Below are 18,870 nucleotides of genomic sequence, written 5' to 3'. Positions count from 1 at the left end.
AAGTGAGATCCTTTCTTATTTATCTTATTTTATTTCATTGAATTTTCATCTATTAGTATTATTTGTGTGAAGGACATTATTGCAAATGTAAATCGCAGTATAGCAAACTCACTCTGTACTAAGTTCATCTGTATTATGTTATAAGACGAGTGTCAGCTTTTGCGTTGAGCGCAGAGATTTTTCAGAATTCTCTTTGCAACTCGAGGTTCCGATACATAACAACAGGATGAATTTTTTCTAGAAGTAAGGAAGTGTGGGACACTTCACTTTCAAACATTCCACATTTCACAGAGTGCATTGTATACTTGGCCTTGAAGCTACTAAAAATGCTAAATTTCATTGATTGACAATGACTGAAACATATTCAGGAAAAAACTAAAGAAGATTGAGGCCAAGAGGCCTATGCAAATGTAGGAGAGGCCAGGAGGGTTACACAAATGTAGGATATACTGCAGAGAGAGTTTCCACCTGCACAATTCAGATAAGTTGGTGTTGGTGGAAAGGAATCATATGGTACAGGCTGTAAAGCAGTCACTGAAATGAAGAAATTGTCTTGGGCGGCATGCTCAGCAATGGGGTGGTCCAGCTGTTTCTTGACCAAAGTCTGTTGGTGGCCATTCATGAGGACAGACAGCTCGTTGATTGTCATGCCCACATCAAATGCAGCACAGCCCTGCCTTTTATGGGATAGGTGATGCTTGTGACTGGACTGGAGTACCTGTAGGTGGTGGTGGGAGGATGTATGGGACAGGTCTTGTGTGTAAGTCTATTACAGGGATATGGGCCATGGGGAAAGGGGTTGGGAGCAGGAGTTGTGTAGGGATGGACGAGGATATTGTGTAAGTTTGGTAGCCACTGGAATACCACTGCAGGAGTGGGGAAGAATAGTGGGTAGGACATTCCTCGTTTCAGGACCCGACGAGAGGTAGTTGAAACCTTGGTGGAGAATATGATTTGGTAGCTTGTCCTCAGTGGTACTCAGTCACAAGGGGAATGCTCCTCTGTGGCCAGATGGTGAGACTTTGGGAGGTGGTGGGTGACTGGAGAGATAAGATATGGGAGATTCCAGATGTATCTAAAGTTAAAGTTCCCGTTTCAAAATGATGTAGAAAGAGAATCACGGCACAGAATGACATCAAATTTGATCAGCATATTATCGAAGCAGGGGAGGAAACAGTGCTGGAACAAAAACAGATCTAGCAAAAAACTGATCAATAGATGGTGCTGTAAGTGTCAGGATAAGCACACCACCAGTTGCGCAGAACACAGCTGTTTCTCAGCTTGCATCCAAGGTGCCTGTCATGACAGTCTACATTATTGCTCATACGCTGCAGGTGGAGAAAATGATTACAAAATTCAAAAAGACACGTTATTTTGAAGAGCAATGTGGCGGAGGGAGAAAAGCAGTTGATCAAATGTCAGTCAAAAGCATGGCAACAGCACTGCAGGAGGGGTCGAGCATGGGCGTGCAAATATGCAGTGCATGGGGATTTGCCTGAATGTTGGAAATGTCTGTGAGCATGAAACATAAAATCATACGAAACATTCTGCATTGCTATCCATACAAAGTCACCCATGTTCAGGAGTTACTTCCTGCTGACCTTCCAGCAAGATGTTGGTTCGATCTGGAATTTTTTGCTCACATGGATGTGAACAACAATGGACATGAAATGTTCTTTAGACAGGCAAAGGCAATTTCCATCTCCAAGGACATCACCATATGGGTGATGTAAAATCTGCAAGCACATCAACTGATACCACTTCATTCTGCAAATGTGACTCTGTGGTGTCGGTTGACGGCATTGTTTATCGTATGGCCATATTTTTTCGAGGAAATGAATCTGCAGGTCCTGTTAGCTGTACCATCACTGGTATACACTATGAGAGTCTTTTGTGCACCAATGTCAGCCTAACTCTTCAGGAGCATGGATATGTGGGTAGGATGATTTTTATACAAGAGGGCGTTGCTCACCACAATGCACAGCCCATGAAGCGACTGCTGCAAAGATGTTTTGGAAATGCTAGAATTATCAGCCATATTTCCCTATAGCCTGGCTTCCAGATCACTTGATCTTAATTTGTGTGACTTCTGGCACTGGGATTATCTGAAAGATGATGTGTTCAGTGCTCTAATTATGAATGTAACTGAATTGAAGGCACCCACTGCACAATGTGACCCCTGAGACCCTCGGATCTGCTGTGGAACATGCTCTTCTCAGTTTCAATTTGTGGCCGAAAACGGTGGACAAGATATTGAAAATGTCTCGTATCAGTCTCACGACAGTTACAAACAGATGTCATTATGCTTTTTATGTGATTTTTGCCCCAGGACAATTAAAAACCAATGTCATTTTGTTTTTTATATTGTTTTTGGCTCCACGGCAATTAAAAGCCAATATAATTTTGCTTTTTGTGCGAATTTTTGCCTCAAGACAATTAGAAACCGATTTTTCCCATCTGATGTGACACGACCTTGCTGTGGTGGACAGGTTTACCTAAATAACAGTGCCACCACTGTCGACTGTCAAACTTGTCCAATCATGCACAATGAACGGTACGGATGGTGTAATGTGCATATCAAACCACAACAACAGTATTGTGATTCAAATGTCACTTGTAGCCAACCTCATTTCAGTTAAGAAGCTTACAGTGCTATCTATTGGTAAGATTTTTGTTAAATTTTTTTGTTCCATGATGATTCCCCTGTCGATAATATGCTGTTCAAATTTGACATTACTCTGAGCAGAGCTTCTCTTTCTACAGCGTTTTGAAACTGGAACTTTGATTGTGGACCCCCTGTATATTAGCAAGCTGACATTTTCTCAAAAGTTTCTTCTTAAATTTTGGTGTGCACACACTTGGTACTGTCTTGCTCAGACAATCTCACATGCAGGTTTGATCTCTTTCTTGGTGGATTTTGGTTTTTTGTCTAGTGTGAAAAATTCACCACCTCTGTTTACCATTTGCCTATCCTTTCACAATACATTCAGATATTCTTCACATATCTTACTGCAATCTATTTCCAGTTTTAATCAGCATTCTGTACCTACCATTATGTAAGCTCCACAGCTATTAGAAATGCTTCAAACCCTGGCATTTTGTTGCGAAAGCTTCAGCAGTTAATCACTAGGATTTTAATACTCTCGCCAATATGAGGTACTACTTCAGACCTTACAGCAACACTCTGTACTTCCTAAAGCTGTCATTATATGTCCTGGACAGATAGTCACCTAATATAAAAAATCCTCATGTGTTCCCCACACTGCTACTTGGATGCTAGACACTGATGTGTAGAATAGTAACTATGTACTATAGCCTAGAAACATGTATGTACTTTTCTGGAAGTGGAAGAATTGGTTACAGTCACAATTCAAGCCGGTACAGACTGTTTTTCCCCATTGCCAACCTTGGGTAGGAAACAACACAGTGTGCCATAGCTATTTTGTGTTGTAGTTTGCATTGTCGGCGCAATGTTGATTCCAATGTGATGTGTGCCGACTGATAATGAGCTGGGGCTTGTTCTCCCTACACCTCTTTTCTCCCTCCATGAGCCCATGTGCTAAGCGAAAATTGCATGATAATGATCCCAGCATCCCCCACAAAAAGTGAAAAGTTATATAGTGTGTGTATTAGGTACTCATGAACCAATCTAAACCTGTTACTGCATTGTCATTTGTAGATTTAAGTGAATGAGTCCAGGGCTATACATTTGTATTCTCCATTACAGCTGTCAGTAAATATATATAACTTTACAAATGAATATCAACATATATAAATAAGTGCAGTACCCACAAATATTCTGACTGCTTCAAACAGCAAACTGATCAATTATCGTTTACATTGAACCTCTGCATCTGTGTAACAGCAACAAAGCAAAACAAATTCATGGAAAACTGAGGATAGAACAATATTATGAATATGAGGATATATCATTCCTCACCAAGTGAAGGAAGCATTGAGCAGTGAACATCACATGTGTGTTAAATCTGACAAAGGACTGTGCCCAAAAGCTTCACAGTTATTGTAATTTTCTATGGGCCAGTTTATTGCTCAGCTCCCATTCTATTTGGTGAGTAATGAGCAATCACCATATACAATTCTTTAACAGCAGTCGTAAATGTTATTTTATGTATACACACCCTGCCTTTGTCATCTTTAGATTTTCCTGCCTTGCGTTCACGGCTGCGGTCTTCTCCACCACTTCCTGATGACTTGCCCGAAGTACCACTTGAGTTACCAGGTATTGGCGTTATTGTGATCGAACTCTGCAGTGAAGAAGTAGGAACTGGTGCAGGTGCCGGAACAATAGGAATTATCTCAATACCAGGACGCCGTTCCAGGCCCATGCCTGTAAGCACGGAGTTGAGGCTTGGCCCACCTGCCCCAGTTACGGACACAGAAGAGGGCACTGATGAAGGGACAGCTGTGATACTCACGGAAGGTGGTACCAGGGATTTGCTTTCTGATGCTTCTAGAATTACAGGCTGTGGTGATGCCTGGAAATAATGTACATGAGACAGTGACTGGTGAGGTGAACTGACTATTCAGTAGTAGTAGCACAGTTAACTCAAAATAAAAAGAAATAAAATGTTACAGCAAAAGATGATTAAGCATTTTGATATTAACTTGCAATAAAAACCTGTAATTAAAAAAAATCGCCCTTAAAATACCTATCAGTTGTGTCCATATATATATATATATATATATATATATATAAAGATGAGGTGACTTACCGAACAAAAGCGCTGGCAGGTCGATAGACACACAAACAAACACAAACACACACACAAAATTCAAGCTTTCGCAACAAACTGTTGCCTCATCAGGAAAGAGGGAAGGAGAGGGGAAGACGAAAGGAAGTGGGTTTTAAGGGAGAGGGTAAGGAGTCATTCCAATCCCGGGAGCGGAAAGACTTACCTTAGGGGGAAAAAAGGACAGGTATACACTCGCACACACACACATATCCATCCACACATACAGACACAAGCAGACATATTTAAAGACAAAGAGTTTGGGCAGAGATGTCAGTCGAGGCAGAAGTGTGGAGGCAAAGAAGTTGTTGAAAGACAGGTGAGGTATGAGTGGCGGCAACTTGAAATTAGCGGAGATTGAGGCCTGGCGGATGACGAGAAGAGAGGATATACTGAAGGGCAAGTTCCCATCTCCGGAGTTCGGATAGGTTGGTGTTGGTGGGAAGTATCCAGATAACCCGGACGGTGTAACACTGTGCCAAGATGTGCTGGCTGTGCACCAAGGCATGTTTAGCCACAGGGTGATCCTCATTACCAACAAACACTGTCTGCCTGTGTCCATTCATGCGAATGGACAGTTTGTTGCTGGTCATTCCCACATAGAATGCATCACAGTGTAGGCAGGTCAGTTGGTAAATCACGTGGGTGCTTTCACACGTGGCTCTGCCTCTGATCGTGTACACCTTCCGGGTTACAGGACTGGAGTAGGTGGTGGTGGGAGGGTGCATGGGACAGGTTTTGCATCGGGGGCGGTTACAAGGATAGGAGCCAGAGGGTAGGGAAGGTGGTTTGGGGATTTCATAGGGATGAACTAACAGGTTACGAAGGTTAGGTGGACGGCGGAAAGACACTCTTGGCAGAGTGGGGAGGATTTCATGAAGGATGGATCTCATTTCAGGGCAGGATTTGAGGAAGTCGTATCCCTGCTGGAGAGCCACATTCAGAGTCTGGTCCAGTCCCGGAAAGTATCCTGTCACAAGTGGGGCACTTTTGTGGTTCTTCTGTGGGGGATTCTGGGTTTGAGGGGACGAGGAAGTGGCTCTGGTTATTTGCTTCTGTACCAGGTCGGGAGGGTAGTTGCGGGATGCGAAAGCTGTTTTCAGGTTGTTGGTGTAATGATTCAGGGATTCCGGACTGGAGCAGATTCGTTTGCCACGAAGACCTAGGCTGTAGGGAAGGGACCGTTTGATGTGGAATGGGTGGCAGCTGTCATAATGGAGGTACTGTTGCTTGTTGGTGGGTTTGATGTGGACGGACGTGTGAAGTTGGCCATTGGACAGGTGGAGGTCAACGTCAAGGAAAGTGGCATGGGATTTGGAGTAGGACCAGGTGAAACTGATGGAACCAAAGGAGTTGAGGTTGGAGAGGAAGTTCTGGAGTTCTTCTTCACTGTGAGTCCAGATCATGAAGATGTCATCAATAAATCTGTACCAAACTTTGGGTTGGCAGACTTGGGTAACCAAGAAGGCTTCCTCTAAGCGACCCATGAATAGGTTGGCGTACGAGGGGGCCATCCTGGTGCCCATGGCTGTTCCCTTTAATTGTTGGTATGTCTGGCCCTCAAAAGTGAAGAAGTTGTGGGTCAGGATGAAGCTGGCTAAGGTGATGAGGAAAGAGGTTTTAGGTAGGGTGGCAGGTGATCGGCGTGAAAGGAAATGCTCCATCGCAGCGAGGCCCTGGACGTGCGGAATATTTGTGTATAAGGACGTGGCATCAATGGTTACAAGGATGGTTTCCGGGGGTAACAGATTGGGTAAGGATTCCAGGCGTTCAAGGAAGTGGTTGGTGTCCTTGATGAAGGATGGGAGACTGCATGTAATGGGTTGAAGATATATTATGAAAGCTGACGCAGTCCCTCAGCCACATACTCCCGACGATCAAGTACCACGGTCGTGGAACCCTTGTCCGCCGGAAGAATGACGATGGATCGGTCAGCCTTCAGATCACGGATAGCCTGGGCTTCAGCAGTGGTGATGTTGGGTGTAGGATTAAGGTTTTTTAAGAAGGATTGAGATGCAAGGCTGGAAGTCAGAAATTCCTGGAAGGTTTGGAGGGGGTGATTTTGAGGAAGAGGAGGTGGGTCCCGCTGTGACGGAGGACGGAACTGTTCCAGGCAGGGTTCAATTTGGATGGTGTCTTGAGGAGTCGGATCATTAGGAGTAGGATTAGGATCATTTTTCTTCGTGGCAAAGTGATACTTCCAGCAGAGAGTACGGGTGTAGGACAGTAAATCTTTGACGAGGGCTGTTTGGTTGAATCTGGGAGTGGGGCTGAAGGTGAGGCCTTTGGATAGGACAGAGGTTTCGGATTGGGAGAGAGGTTTGGAGGAAAGGTTAACTACTGAATTAGGGTGTTGTGGTTCCAGATTGTGTTGATCGGAATTTTGAGGTTTTGGAGGGAGTGGAGCTGGAAGTGGGAGATTGAGTAGATGGGAGAGACTGGGTTTGTGTGCAATGAGAGGAGGTTGAGGTTTGCTGGAAAGGTTGTGAAGGGTGAGTGAGTTGCCTTTCCGGAGGTGGGAAACCAGGAGATTGGATAGTTTTTTGAGGTGGAGGGTGGCATGCTGTTCTAATTTACGGTTGGCCTGTAGGAGGATGCTCTGAACAGCCGGTGTGGATGTGGGGGAGGAAAGATTAAGGACTTTTATTAAGGATAGGAGTTGACGGGTGTGTTCATTGGCTGAGTTGATGTGTAGGTAAAGGATTACATGCAGTCTCCCATCCTTCATCAAGGACACCAACCACTTCCTTGAACGCCTGGAATCCTTACCCAATCTGTTACCCCCGGAAACCATCCTTGTAACCATTGATGCCACGTCCTTATACACAAATATTCCGCACGTCCAGGGCCTCGCTGCGATGGAGCATTTCCTTTCACGCCGATCACCTGCCACCCTACCTAAAACCTCTTTCCTCATCACCTTAGCCAGCTTCATCCTGACCCACAACTTCTTCACTTTTGAGGGCCAGACATACCAACAATTAAAGGGAACAGCCATGGGCACCAGGATGGCCCCCTCGTACGCCAACCTATTCATGGGTCGCTTAGAGGAAGCCTTCTTGGTTACCCAAGTCTGCCAACCCAAAGTTTGGTACAGATTTATTGATGACATCTTCATGATCTGGACTCACAGTGAAGAAGAACTCCAGAACTTCCTCTCCAACCTCAACTCCTTTGGTTCCATCAGTTTCACCTGGTCCTACTCCAAATCCCATGCCACTTTCCTTGACGTTGACCTCCACCTGTCCAATGGCCAACTTCACACGTCCGTCCACATCAAACCCACCAACAAGCAACAGTACCTCCATTATGACAGCTGCCACCCATTCCACATCAAACGGTCCCTTCCCTACAGCCTAGGTCTTCGTGGCAAACGAATCTGCTCCAGTCCGGAATCCCTGAATCATTACACCAACAACCTGAAAACAGCTTTCGCATCCCGCAACTACCCTCCCGACCTGGTACAGAAGCAAATAACCAGAGCCACTTCCTCGTCCCCTCAAACCCAGAATCCCCCACAGAAGAACCACAAAAGTGCCCCACTTGTGACAGGATACTTTCCGGGACTGGACCAGACTCTGAATGTGGCTCTCCAGCAGGGATACGACTTCCTCAAATCCTGCCCTGAAATGAGATCCATCCTTCATGAAATCCTCCCCACTCCGCCAAGAGTGTCTTTCCGCCGTCCACCTAACCTTCGTAACCTGTTAGTTCATCCCTATGAAATCCCCAAACCACCTTCCCTACCCTCTGGCTCCTATCCTTGTAACCGCCCCCGATGCAAAACCTGTCCCATGCACCCTCCCACCACCACCTACTCCAGTCCTGTAACCCGGAAGGTGTACACGATCAGAGGCAGAGCCACGTGTGAAAGCACCCACGTGATTTACCAACTGACCTGCCTACACTGTGATGCATTCTATGTGGGAATGACCAGCAACAAACTGTCCATTCGCATGAATGGACACAGGCAGACAGTGTTTGTTGGTAATGAGGATCACCCTGTGGCTAAACATGCCTTGGTGCACAGCCAGCACATCTTGGCACAGTGTTACACCGTCCGGGTTATCTGGATACTTCCCACCAACACCAACCTATCCGAACTCCGGAGATGGGAACTTGCCCTTCAGTATATCCTCTCTTCTCGTCATCCGCCAGGCCTCAATCTCCGCTAATTTCAAGTTGCCGCCACTCATACCTCACCTGTCTTTCAACAACTTCTTTGCCTCCACACTTCTGCCTCGACTGACATCTCTGCCCAAACTCTTTGTCTTTAAATATGTCTGCTTGTGTCTGTATGTGTGGATGGATATGTGTGTGTGTGCGAGTGTATACCTGTCCTTTTTTCCCCCTAAGGTAAGTCTTTCCGCTCCCGGGATTGGAATGACTCCTTACCCTCTCCCTTAAAACCCACTTCCTTTCGTCTTCCCCTCTCCTTCCCTCTTTCCTGATGAGGCAACAGTTTGTTGCGAAAGCTTGAATTTTGTGTGTGTGTTTGTGTTTGTTTGTGTGTCTATCGACCTGCCAGCGCTTTTGTTCGGTAAGTCACCTCATCTTTGTTTTTATATATAATTTTTCCCACGTGGAATGTTTCCTTCCATTATATATATATATATATATATATATATATATATATATATATATATATATATATATATATATATATATATATATATATATATATATATATAAAATATGTGCACCTGCTATTTATAAAAATTGCAACATAATGAAGGAATTATCAGAAATGAATTAAATTTAGAGCATAACTGACCTACATTGAAGCAAACAAATCATTAAATGTACTAGGTAATAAAAAATGTACTGTGTAATAAAACAATATAACATGCAAAAAAAGTTATTTTTCTGCTAATATGAACCTCTACAAGTTGTGTTCCATCAAATAAGTTGTTTCACGTGCTGGACAATCATCAAGAGCGAGTTATCAACAGAAGCACATCCTCCACATACAAAATGTGCAACTTGAAAGGCGAATGGACAAGTAAAAGATCAGTTTTATGTTGTGCAGGGAAATTGTTTGAACAGCAACACGCTCTTAAGCAAGTCATGCTGGAAAATGTCTCTAGAGTATCCCCAATGACACTGGTATTATAGCCCAGTCAATGAAGACCAAAAAAAAGGTCGAATAGCAGACAAAATTTCTGTAATCGCAAATTTTTGTACTGTGGTAGGGGGGAGGGCCATGAACAACATACTAAAAATCCCAACAAGGGGGTGTGAGTGTTTGGTGTGGGGGGCAGAGAGTTGAATGTCACTTTTTTTACGTTTTTCTGGAATAACTCGAAACCTGCAGCTTCTAGTGAAAATGTTTACCAGTACAAAATGAGATTACATTAAACTGCCCATAAAAAGGTTCTTTTGTCTTTTTTCTCTAGGCCTAACAGTTTCTGCATTGCACTGCATCAAAAAATTGCAGATTATTAAACATAGAGATTTAATAGCATAAAATTAATGGTTCCCTCCTTCATCGGGCTCAAAAATGGTTCAAATGGCTCTGAGCACTACGGGACTTAACATCTGAGGTCATCAGTCCCCTAGAACTTAGAACTACTTAAATCTAACTAACCTAAGGACATCACACACATCCATGTCCGAGGAAGGATTTGAACCTGCAAACTTAGCGGTCGCGCGGTTCCAGAGTGAAGTGCCTAGAACCGCTCGGCCACACCGGCCGGCCTTCATCGGTCTCCTAACTGAAGAGTGAGCAGGTGAGTTCTCACTTTCCCTACCCAACATGTTACAAGAAGCAACTACACAGTATTTCACAAAGTTATACTGTCACTTCTGAAGCTTGCCTTACAAATCACTGGTGAGACAGTGTGTAGACACACCGGGAGAGCTGGAGGGGGGAGTTTCAAAAAGTGTTTTAACACTACATGGAATACAGATATGAATTACTACCAATACTAACGCAAGAAACAATATGTACAGATTCTATGTAAGTCTCTTGGACACTGTTCTACACTGATGGCAGGTAAATTGATTCTCAATGATCCTGTACGGCAGTAGTTGCGTTCTTCCAGGAAGGGCAAATTCTCATAGCATTAGTGCTGCTCAGTTTTCAGTTCACACAGATTATATATTCCCAGCAATTCCTGTCCAGTTACTCTTGCGCAAGTAGGCAAATTAACTCACTGAGCTCATGTTTAAATAGTAAAGTTATTTTCATTTTATTTAGTGGGTACTTATCTGCAGTTGTTAAGTGAGCTTTAATGTAAAATACATTCCTATAAACAATGGCTAAAAAGTGTGTAATTAGCAAGTGTCATGTTGTCAGTGATGTATGTTTTGTTGATGGGAAAGGGATTGAACTGGTGTATTTGGGACCTTCCTGCTGCATATCACTGACCTAACTGTGTTACTGTTAAATCTCTTCCACTCAGAAACTGCTGGCACTGTTAGTATGGGGTGCACTGAGTGGACCCACATACCATATCTCCACAGAATATCTTGCAAGGTGGGTGTGAATATGTCTGATGGAATGGAACTGATTGTGTTCAAGTCTAGAACAGTAACCTGCTGTAATGCATTGCTTGACTTGTGTTAAATATCTGAAGTTCTATAACACCTAGGTAATCTACTTATGTTGCAGATGGAGTCAAAGTGAGCCTCTGGGTCTCTTTAGGTGTTCAAAGGGCTGGGACTGGGGCTGGAGCGATGCATTTGATGCCCTTCATACATTAAAAAGTGTTCCGTCCACTGGTAGTGGACGCAATGAAATCGATATTGTTGAATACACATTGACAGAATGATCCACATGGGCTCTTCAGTGTGGTAGACAGTTAAGCTGTTGAGCTCTTTTACATAACAACACTGTTAACAACAAACAAGTACTAACTTAATAAACTGAAAGTAACTCCACTATATAAACATGAGCTCAGTAAAGGTATTTTGTATACTCACAAAAGAGAACCGACAAAGAAATGCTGGGAACATACAGTCTGTCTGTATGCTGAAAAGCAAACACACTGTGCAGAACTTGCCTTCCCTGGAAGAACTCCGTAACTGCTGCACAGGATGACTAAGAATCGACTTTGACTTCCCCTCTAGCAGTGTTGAACAGTTTGCAGAGTTTAAGCTAATTCTCTGCAAATGGGTTTCTTGTTTCATTATTATCTATCATAACTGTATTCCACATAGTGTTAATACACTTTCTGGGAAATAAACACCACCCTAGGCATGTCTGCGCACTGCTTTGCCAGCGATTCGTAAGGCACACTGCGAAAGACCGGTATAAATTTGTGGAACACCCTGTAGTTGCTTATCATGACGTAGTGGGATAGAAAAGATGGGGAATCACCTTCGGTCTTCAGTTTGTAGACCTACGAAGGAGCGAACTGCACCACCACAATCCTGCTATCTACCTTTCCTTACGCTTCTACCACCCTCCTCTCTCCCATCACCACACTGTTACACATTCAGAACACAATGTATCCCATAATATAGTTCTACTGCACTTCAATGTGATACATACATTTAATATTTGTTCTTAACCCACTTAACTCAACATTAAACACTAATTTTATACCAATAAAACATTATTTTTAATAACCCGGAACTTTTCCATCCTCTGCCAAGTGAAGACAATTAGCCTCAGAGAAAAAGATGATTTGACCTTTCTGTAGGAAATTTAATGTAGTTTAATTTTACATTGTGGAATATTTTTGTTAAGCCATATTTTTCAAGTTATTCGAGAAAAACTTGAAACAGTAACCTTTAAACAGCCCTCCACCCCCACACTCAGACTCCTGTCGGTCAGGATATTTTGTAAATTGTGCATGGCACTCCCTTCTACCACAGTACAAAAATGTGTGACTAGATGAATTCTTTCACTTACTTTTCTTTCGTTGGTTGGACTATTATTGGCTTGAGGACTGAAGTGCAGGAAAGAACTGGGATGGAGATAGTACTGAGGAAGAGGGAGAATGTGGAGAGAAGGGAATTAACGCAGACCGAATAAAATGGTGGCTTAGAAACAGCAGTGGATGTTGGTATGGGACAGGAGACTGGGGCCAGTAGGATTGCAGCATTGAAGGACGAATTCAGAGAAGCTGGTACTGGAGAGTGGGAGAGGAGGTATCCACATACATAGAGGTTGTGAAGCACCCATTAATGACCTACAGAAAAAAAGTCTAAATTTCGAGCAACTCACAATTGTGCACTCCAGGGTGATAAAGCTGTTGATTATTCAGAAAAAGCTATTTAGAGTTGTTGTCTCTGTCGACAGCCTGCAGATGATAGTATTCAATGCAGGAGGATCATTAAAGTGCAGCAAGGTGTCAAAGTTCAACTGAAGGAAATTAAATCAATACAATGTGGCCGTAAGTATATGCACTCCAACCCACACCACATAATGTGCTTTGTGACACCACACTGCCATGAATCCATGGGTGTGCAGATGTGTCAGACTCACAGAAGTATAAAAAGGAAAAGGCTAAGAGACAAATGGGCTGCCCAGCATCTATCTTCACGGAGTGCACCTCCCATTATTACCAGTAGAAAAACATAAACACTGCTTTTAGAATCCCATGTTCCTTCTTCAGGGAGGAAAGGGAATTGGTTGGCAGCCACACAGAACTTTACCTAGGAGGGAACCATGACCTTGTATGAAGAAAAAGAGAGCAAAGAAAAGAATAATGCATCAGAGAGAATGTGAGATCAAAGGTAATACACTGCCAGAAAAAAAAGCTACACCCTCAAGAACAAGGCCATTTTACTGACAGGTAGTTGATCAATGTAGAAATATAATTATAAATTCAGACCAAATGAAACATTCATCACAGTAAAGGGTGCCAAAACAGTTGCATCAGTACACGGTATACCCCATCTAGCGGCAACTTACCTATTATATTTTCACATGCAAATGATCGTAAGGGTGCTGAATGGCCTCCTGTGATAGATTGTCCTAAGCACCTTGCTCCTTTTATTGTAATTCAGTAATGATTGTTGCACCTTCTGGAAAATGAGAAAATGAGCAAGTTCCTGCTTCACCGTATCCCGTACATGATGAACTGGTGACAGATCTGGTGATCTTGCTCACCAAGACAGTTGTTTTACACCACAAAGAGCATGTTCCCAACCAGCAGCCTTATGTGGATGTGCACTGTCCTGCTGAGAAAGTGCAACACATTCTGTTGAAGAAATGGCAGAAGCATGGGGATAACACCTTTAGCAATGTAGCGGGCACTGGTTGCTTTACCCTTCAAAAACACCAAATGTGACTGCCAGTTGTAACTGAAGGTTCCCTACACCATGAAGGTTGGGACTGGATCTGTGTAGCACAAACAAATACACTCTGGAATATGCCACTCACCAAGTCTCCACTTACTCGCGTATGTCTTATCACTCAGATACAGACAGTACCTACTCTCATCACTGAAGACAACATAGTACCATCCCAGTGTCATGGTGTCAGTGGCAGCCTAGCCAGAGCCACATGGGACCTTAGTCCTGTTGCAAGTAGAAAGTGGTTATTGGTAACACATCGGGAGCAACATGTAGCCAGGTTTCTTCTCTGGATAATGTTCGACCAGCCACTGCTGCTCTCACAAAGCGCTGATCTTGATGTGTGTCTGTACTATGTGGACATCCAGAACATGGCCCACAGCTGCGGAATGTTCCGTATACCACTGCTGAAAACAGTGACACACCACTGATATCTAGTACCCAACATGTGCAGCAACTTGTCAATTTCTCCATCCAGTTTGCCGCTGGTCCTTAATGCAACCCTATTCAAATAGTAGAAATTGTTTAACAGGTGTTCACATTCATTGAAGGGGCACAGGTGTATCCTAGAATGAATGTTGTTCATCTCTAAACTCAACTCAGTTGCCGAGTCAAAAGAGAGAGAGAGAGAATAGAACAGACCTCCAGAGCACCTCCGATCGCTGATGATCGTGAGACGTAGTATACTTGGATGCCACCGAACACACTCCTTGAGGGTGTTTTATTTCTTTCTGATAGTGTACATTAGTGATCACAATGACAATTTCTCCTCAGAAATGATAGGAGAGAGATATATAGTGAGAAGTAATGAAATACTGAAACACAGAAGCTCCACTTCCTTCACACAAAATATTCATTTTATCATGAGCTTATCTACTATCCCTAGAAAAACTAGATCATATTGGGATACTCACAGAATAACTTGCAGATTTACGGTGCACAAATTGACACTTTAGCCATACTTCCCATAAGATAACTTATACTTACATATTGTTGCTACATAACTTGGCTATTGAACAGGTACAACACATTAAGTTTGCTACACACTGTATTATGCCTGATATCAGACAACTGTTGTCTTAATAGGATCTGCTGCCACAGTGATAAATATCAATATAGATGTACCTGTTCTCACCAGCACACCTGTGATTCTTTTCACTGTGTTTTTAACTTAAATCCCACAAACCCTTTTCTATCAATCCTTTATATTACTGATCAATTTTTGACAATATAATGTAATTGGATGGATAAAAAATCTACTCACCAAGCAGCAGCAGAACACACATATAAAAAATGTTATAACTAGCCAAGCTTTCAGAGCCAGTTGCTGCTCCTTCAGGCAGAATGGCTGAAGAGGAAGGAAGAAGGAAAAGGACTGGAGAGGTCTAAGAAAAGGGATAGATTTTGGAAGAGTCACACTGAACAACAGGTCAGGAGACTTACCAGACGGGATTGGAAAATCTGAGAGCTTAACGGTGGAGAACAAGGAAATATGCAAAACGGAGATTACTGCTAAAACATTGTGTACAAGTTAACAAGAGTGAGAAGTTAAGTGAATTGTACGTAACAGAGGTGAAAGGGAACAGCAAAAAATAGATAGGTAGAAAACTAAAACAAGAGTGAAGAAAGGAGTAGTTACTGTGAAGAAATGCCGTGACAGAAGAAATTAACATAAATGAAGGTCATGTGGGTGGCGAGAACCATCAACATGTTGTAGTGCTAGTTCTCACCTGTGGGGTTCTGAGAAACTGGTGTCTGGGGAAAGAATGCAGAAGGCGCATGTGGCGAAACAAGCACCAAGGCCACAATTATGCTCTGCAATAGGATATTGTGTGTTACCATTACACTCCCTCTACCTATGCCCATTCATACAACTGATAATTTGGCAGTAGTCACGCCGATGTAAAAGGCTGAAGAGTGTTTACATAACAGCTGGCATATGACATGCCATTTCACAGATGTCTCTCCCTTTGATAGTATATATTTTGCCAGTTACAGGGCTGGTATAGGTGGTGGTAGGAGGGTGTATAGGGCAAGTCTGGCAGCAGGGATGGTCACAGAGATAGGAGCCGTAGGGCAGGGAGATGGGTGCACAGGGTCTAACAAGAATATTGTGGAGACTGGGAGGGCGACGAAAAGCTATTCTAGGAGTGGTGGGCAAAATCTCAGGCAGAATGGATCTCATTTCACGGCATGCTTTTAGGAAGTCACGGCCTTGTCAAAGTAGCTGATTAATACATTCCAGACTAGGATAATACTGAGTGACCAGTGATGTGCTCCAAAGTTGTTTTTTGGAGGGATATGGTGGCCTGGGAAATCTACTTTTGAATGAGGCTGGTGGGGTAGTTATGTCCAGTGAGAATGGTGGTGTACTGCTGTAAAGAGTCTCCATCCAAACAAATTTGTTTGCCTCTATGGGAGGGAACGTTCAACATGGACAGGATCGCAACTGTCAAAATCTAAGTACTGTTGTTCATTAGTAGGTTCAATGTAGGCAGAAGAGTACTTGCAATCGGTCTTTCCTTCCCTTCCCATCTGGCAAATCTCCCCTGGATGACTTTTCTGAAATGTACCCCTTCTTCTAGACTTCTCCAGTCCTTTTTCTTCACCTGTCTTCCTTGCCCTTCAACTTTCCTGCCTAAAGGAGCCACTGGCTATGAAAGTTTGCCTTATTAAAACCTTCTTTTATGTGTGTGTTCTGCTGCCATTTGGTGAGTAGAATTTTTGTTTATCCAATTACTTTATTTTACTGAGTTTAATATGAGGTGTCTATGTAACAAAATTGAAAGTGTCTCCACCCTTCTCCCCTTTCAAAACATTTTGAGGATGCTGGAACCTCATACATTCTGGGGAAACGACACTTTGAATATAATAATGTCACTTCATAAGTATGTTATACTGATTCTGATTTACCATCAATGAGACAAATAGACTGGTAAAATGTATTGCATTCTGTTACTATAATGAATGATTGTCTATGGAGTCTGCTTTTCAGCAGGAGTAACATTTACAATTTTCTTCACTGAATGGGCACTTGCACTGTCTGTTGGCCTGAAAGTTCTTAGTTACTTGTTCAAATTTACAATGGTGCCATCAGCTGTAAGAGTAGCACAATTCTGCCACAAAAAGCACTCTGGAAACCAGAGGAACATCTAACACACCTAGCAGGCAGATTCTGTGTAATGTTCACTTTATGGTTTCCTACTTTTATGTATCTATCATCTACCAAAAAACACAATCAAAAATACCCCTTCTTGGAGCAGCACACATCTCACTGGCTTATTTACTGAGCCATGTACGGAATGTACGCGGTCAGGGCACTGGCTATAATAATAATAATAATAATAATAATAAAACAGCTTAGAAATACTGAATTTATCAAAATTCTCTTTTTGAATTGATGTTAACTTAGTTTTCTTCCTGAGGTGACCACTGTTTGGCATCATTTTGGGAATACGTCTCTTCTGGGGAAATACACTAAGGTGACAAAAGTCATAGGATATCAATATGTACATATACAAATGACAATAACATTGTGTACACAAGGTATAAAAGGGCAGTGCATTGGTGGAGTTGTCATTTGTACTCAGTTGATTCGTGTGAAAAGGTTTCCAAAGTGATTGTGGTCACATGACGGGAATTAACAGACTTCGAACGTGGAATGGTATTTGGAGCTAGATGCGTGGGGCATTCCGTTTCAGAAAATGTTAGGGAATTTAATATCCCGAGAGCCACAGTGTCAAGAGTGTGCCGAGAATACCAAATTTCAGGCATTACCTCTCACCACAGACAATGCAGTGGCTGATGGTCTACACTTAATGATCAAGAGCAGTGGCGTTTGTGTAGAGTTATCAGTGCTAGCACACAAGCAACACTGCATGAAATAACCGCAGAAATCAATGTGGGCCATACGATGAACATATCCATTAGTACAGGGCGGTGAAATTTGGTGTTAATAAGCTATGGCAGCAGAAGGCCAACACAAGTGCCTTTGCTAACAGCATGACATCACATGCACCACCTATCCTGGGTGTGTGACCATACTTGTTGCATCCTAGATGACTGGAAAACTGTGGCCTGGTCAGATGAGTCACTATTTCAATTGGTAAGGGCTGATGTAGGATTTGAGTGTGGTGCAGACTGCACAAAGTCAGAGATCCAAACTGTCAACAAGGCACTGTGGAAGCTGATGATCGCTCCATAATGGTGTGAGCTGCGTTTATACAAAATGGACTGGGTCTTGGTTCTGGGTCTTGGTTATGTTTGTCTACCTGGAGACCATTTGCAGCCATTAATGGACTTCATGTTCCAAAACAACAAGTAAGACATGTCAGCGGGCCACAACTGTTTGTGACTGGTTTGAAAAACATTCTGGACAATTTGAGCGAATGATTTGGCCACCGAGATCACCCAACATGAATCCCACGAATGTTTATGGGACATAATCAAGAGATTAGTTCGTGCACAAAATCCTGCACCAGCAACACTTTTGCAATTATGGATGGCTACAGAGGCAGGATGGCTTAATATTTCTGCAGGAAGCTTCCAACAACTTTGCGAGTCCACGTCACGTCAAGTTGCTGTACTACACTGCGTAAAAGGAGGTTGACACAATATTAGTAGGTACCTCATGACTTTCGTCACCTCAGCGTAATGTGCTAGTGAAATATAACAGATGTGAAATTGGAAAGCATGATAATTGGAACTAATCAACAGAATAAATGGCAGGAGGGTATTTTGGAAACTGGGTTTGAATGTGATTCATGATGCAGCCTGAAACAAAACACTTAACACAATGTGGCTCCTTAACTTGCGTGGCTGCAGCGGAACTATCTATGATTTAAAAAAAATTCAAGATAGATCAAGAATGAGA

The 18,870-nt window shown here is 42.9% G+C and overlaps 1 protein-coding gene across 1 annotated transcript in view; it reads right to left on the bottom strand.

Moving 5' to 3' along the window:
• LOC124787820 (mediator of RNA polymerase II transcription subunit 1-like) overlaps positions 1-18,870 on the bottom strand; it is a 237,130-nt gene that overhangs the window by 45,227 nt on the left and 173,033 nt on the right. The window contains exon 11 of the mRNA XM_047254752.1: positions 4,140-4,496. Within this exon, the coding sequence (XP_047110708.1) occupies positions 4,140-4,496 (357 nt within the window). The remainder of the gene's footprint in view (positions 1-4,139; positions 4,497-18,870) is intronic.

The sequence above is a fragment of the Schistocerca piceifrons genome, chromosome 3, assembly GCF_021461385.2.
Source record: "Schistocerca piceifrons isolate TAMUIC-IGC-003096 chromosome 3, iqSchPice1.1, whole genome shotgun sequence".
NCBI lineage: Eukaryota > Metazoa > Arthropoda > Insecta > Orthoptera > Acrididae > Schistocerca > Schistocerca piceifrons.
Note: the sequence above shows the minus strand (reverse complement) of the source record. Positions and strands in the feature narration are given on the sequence as shown.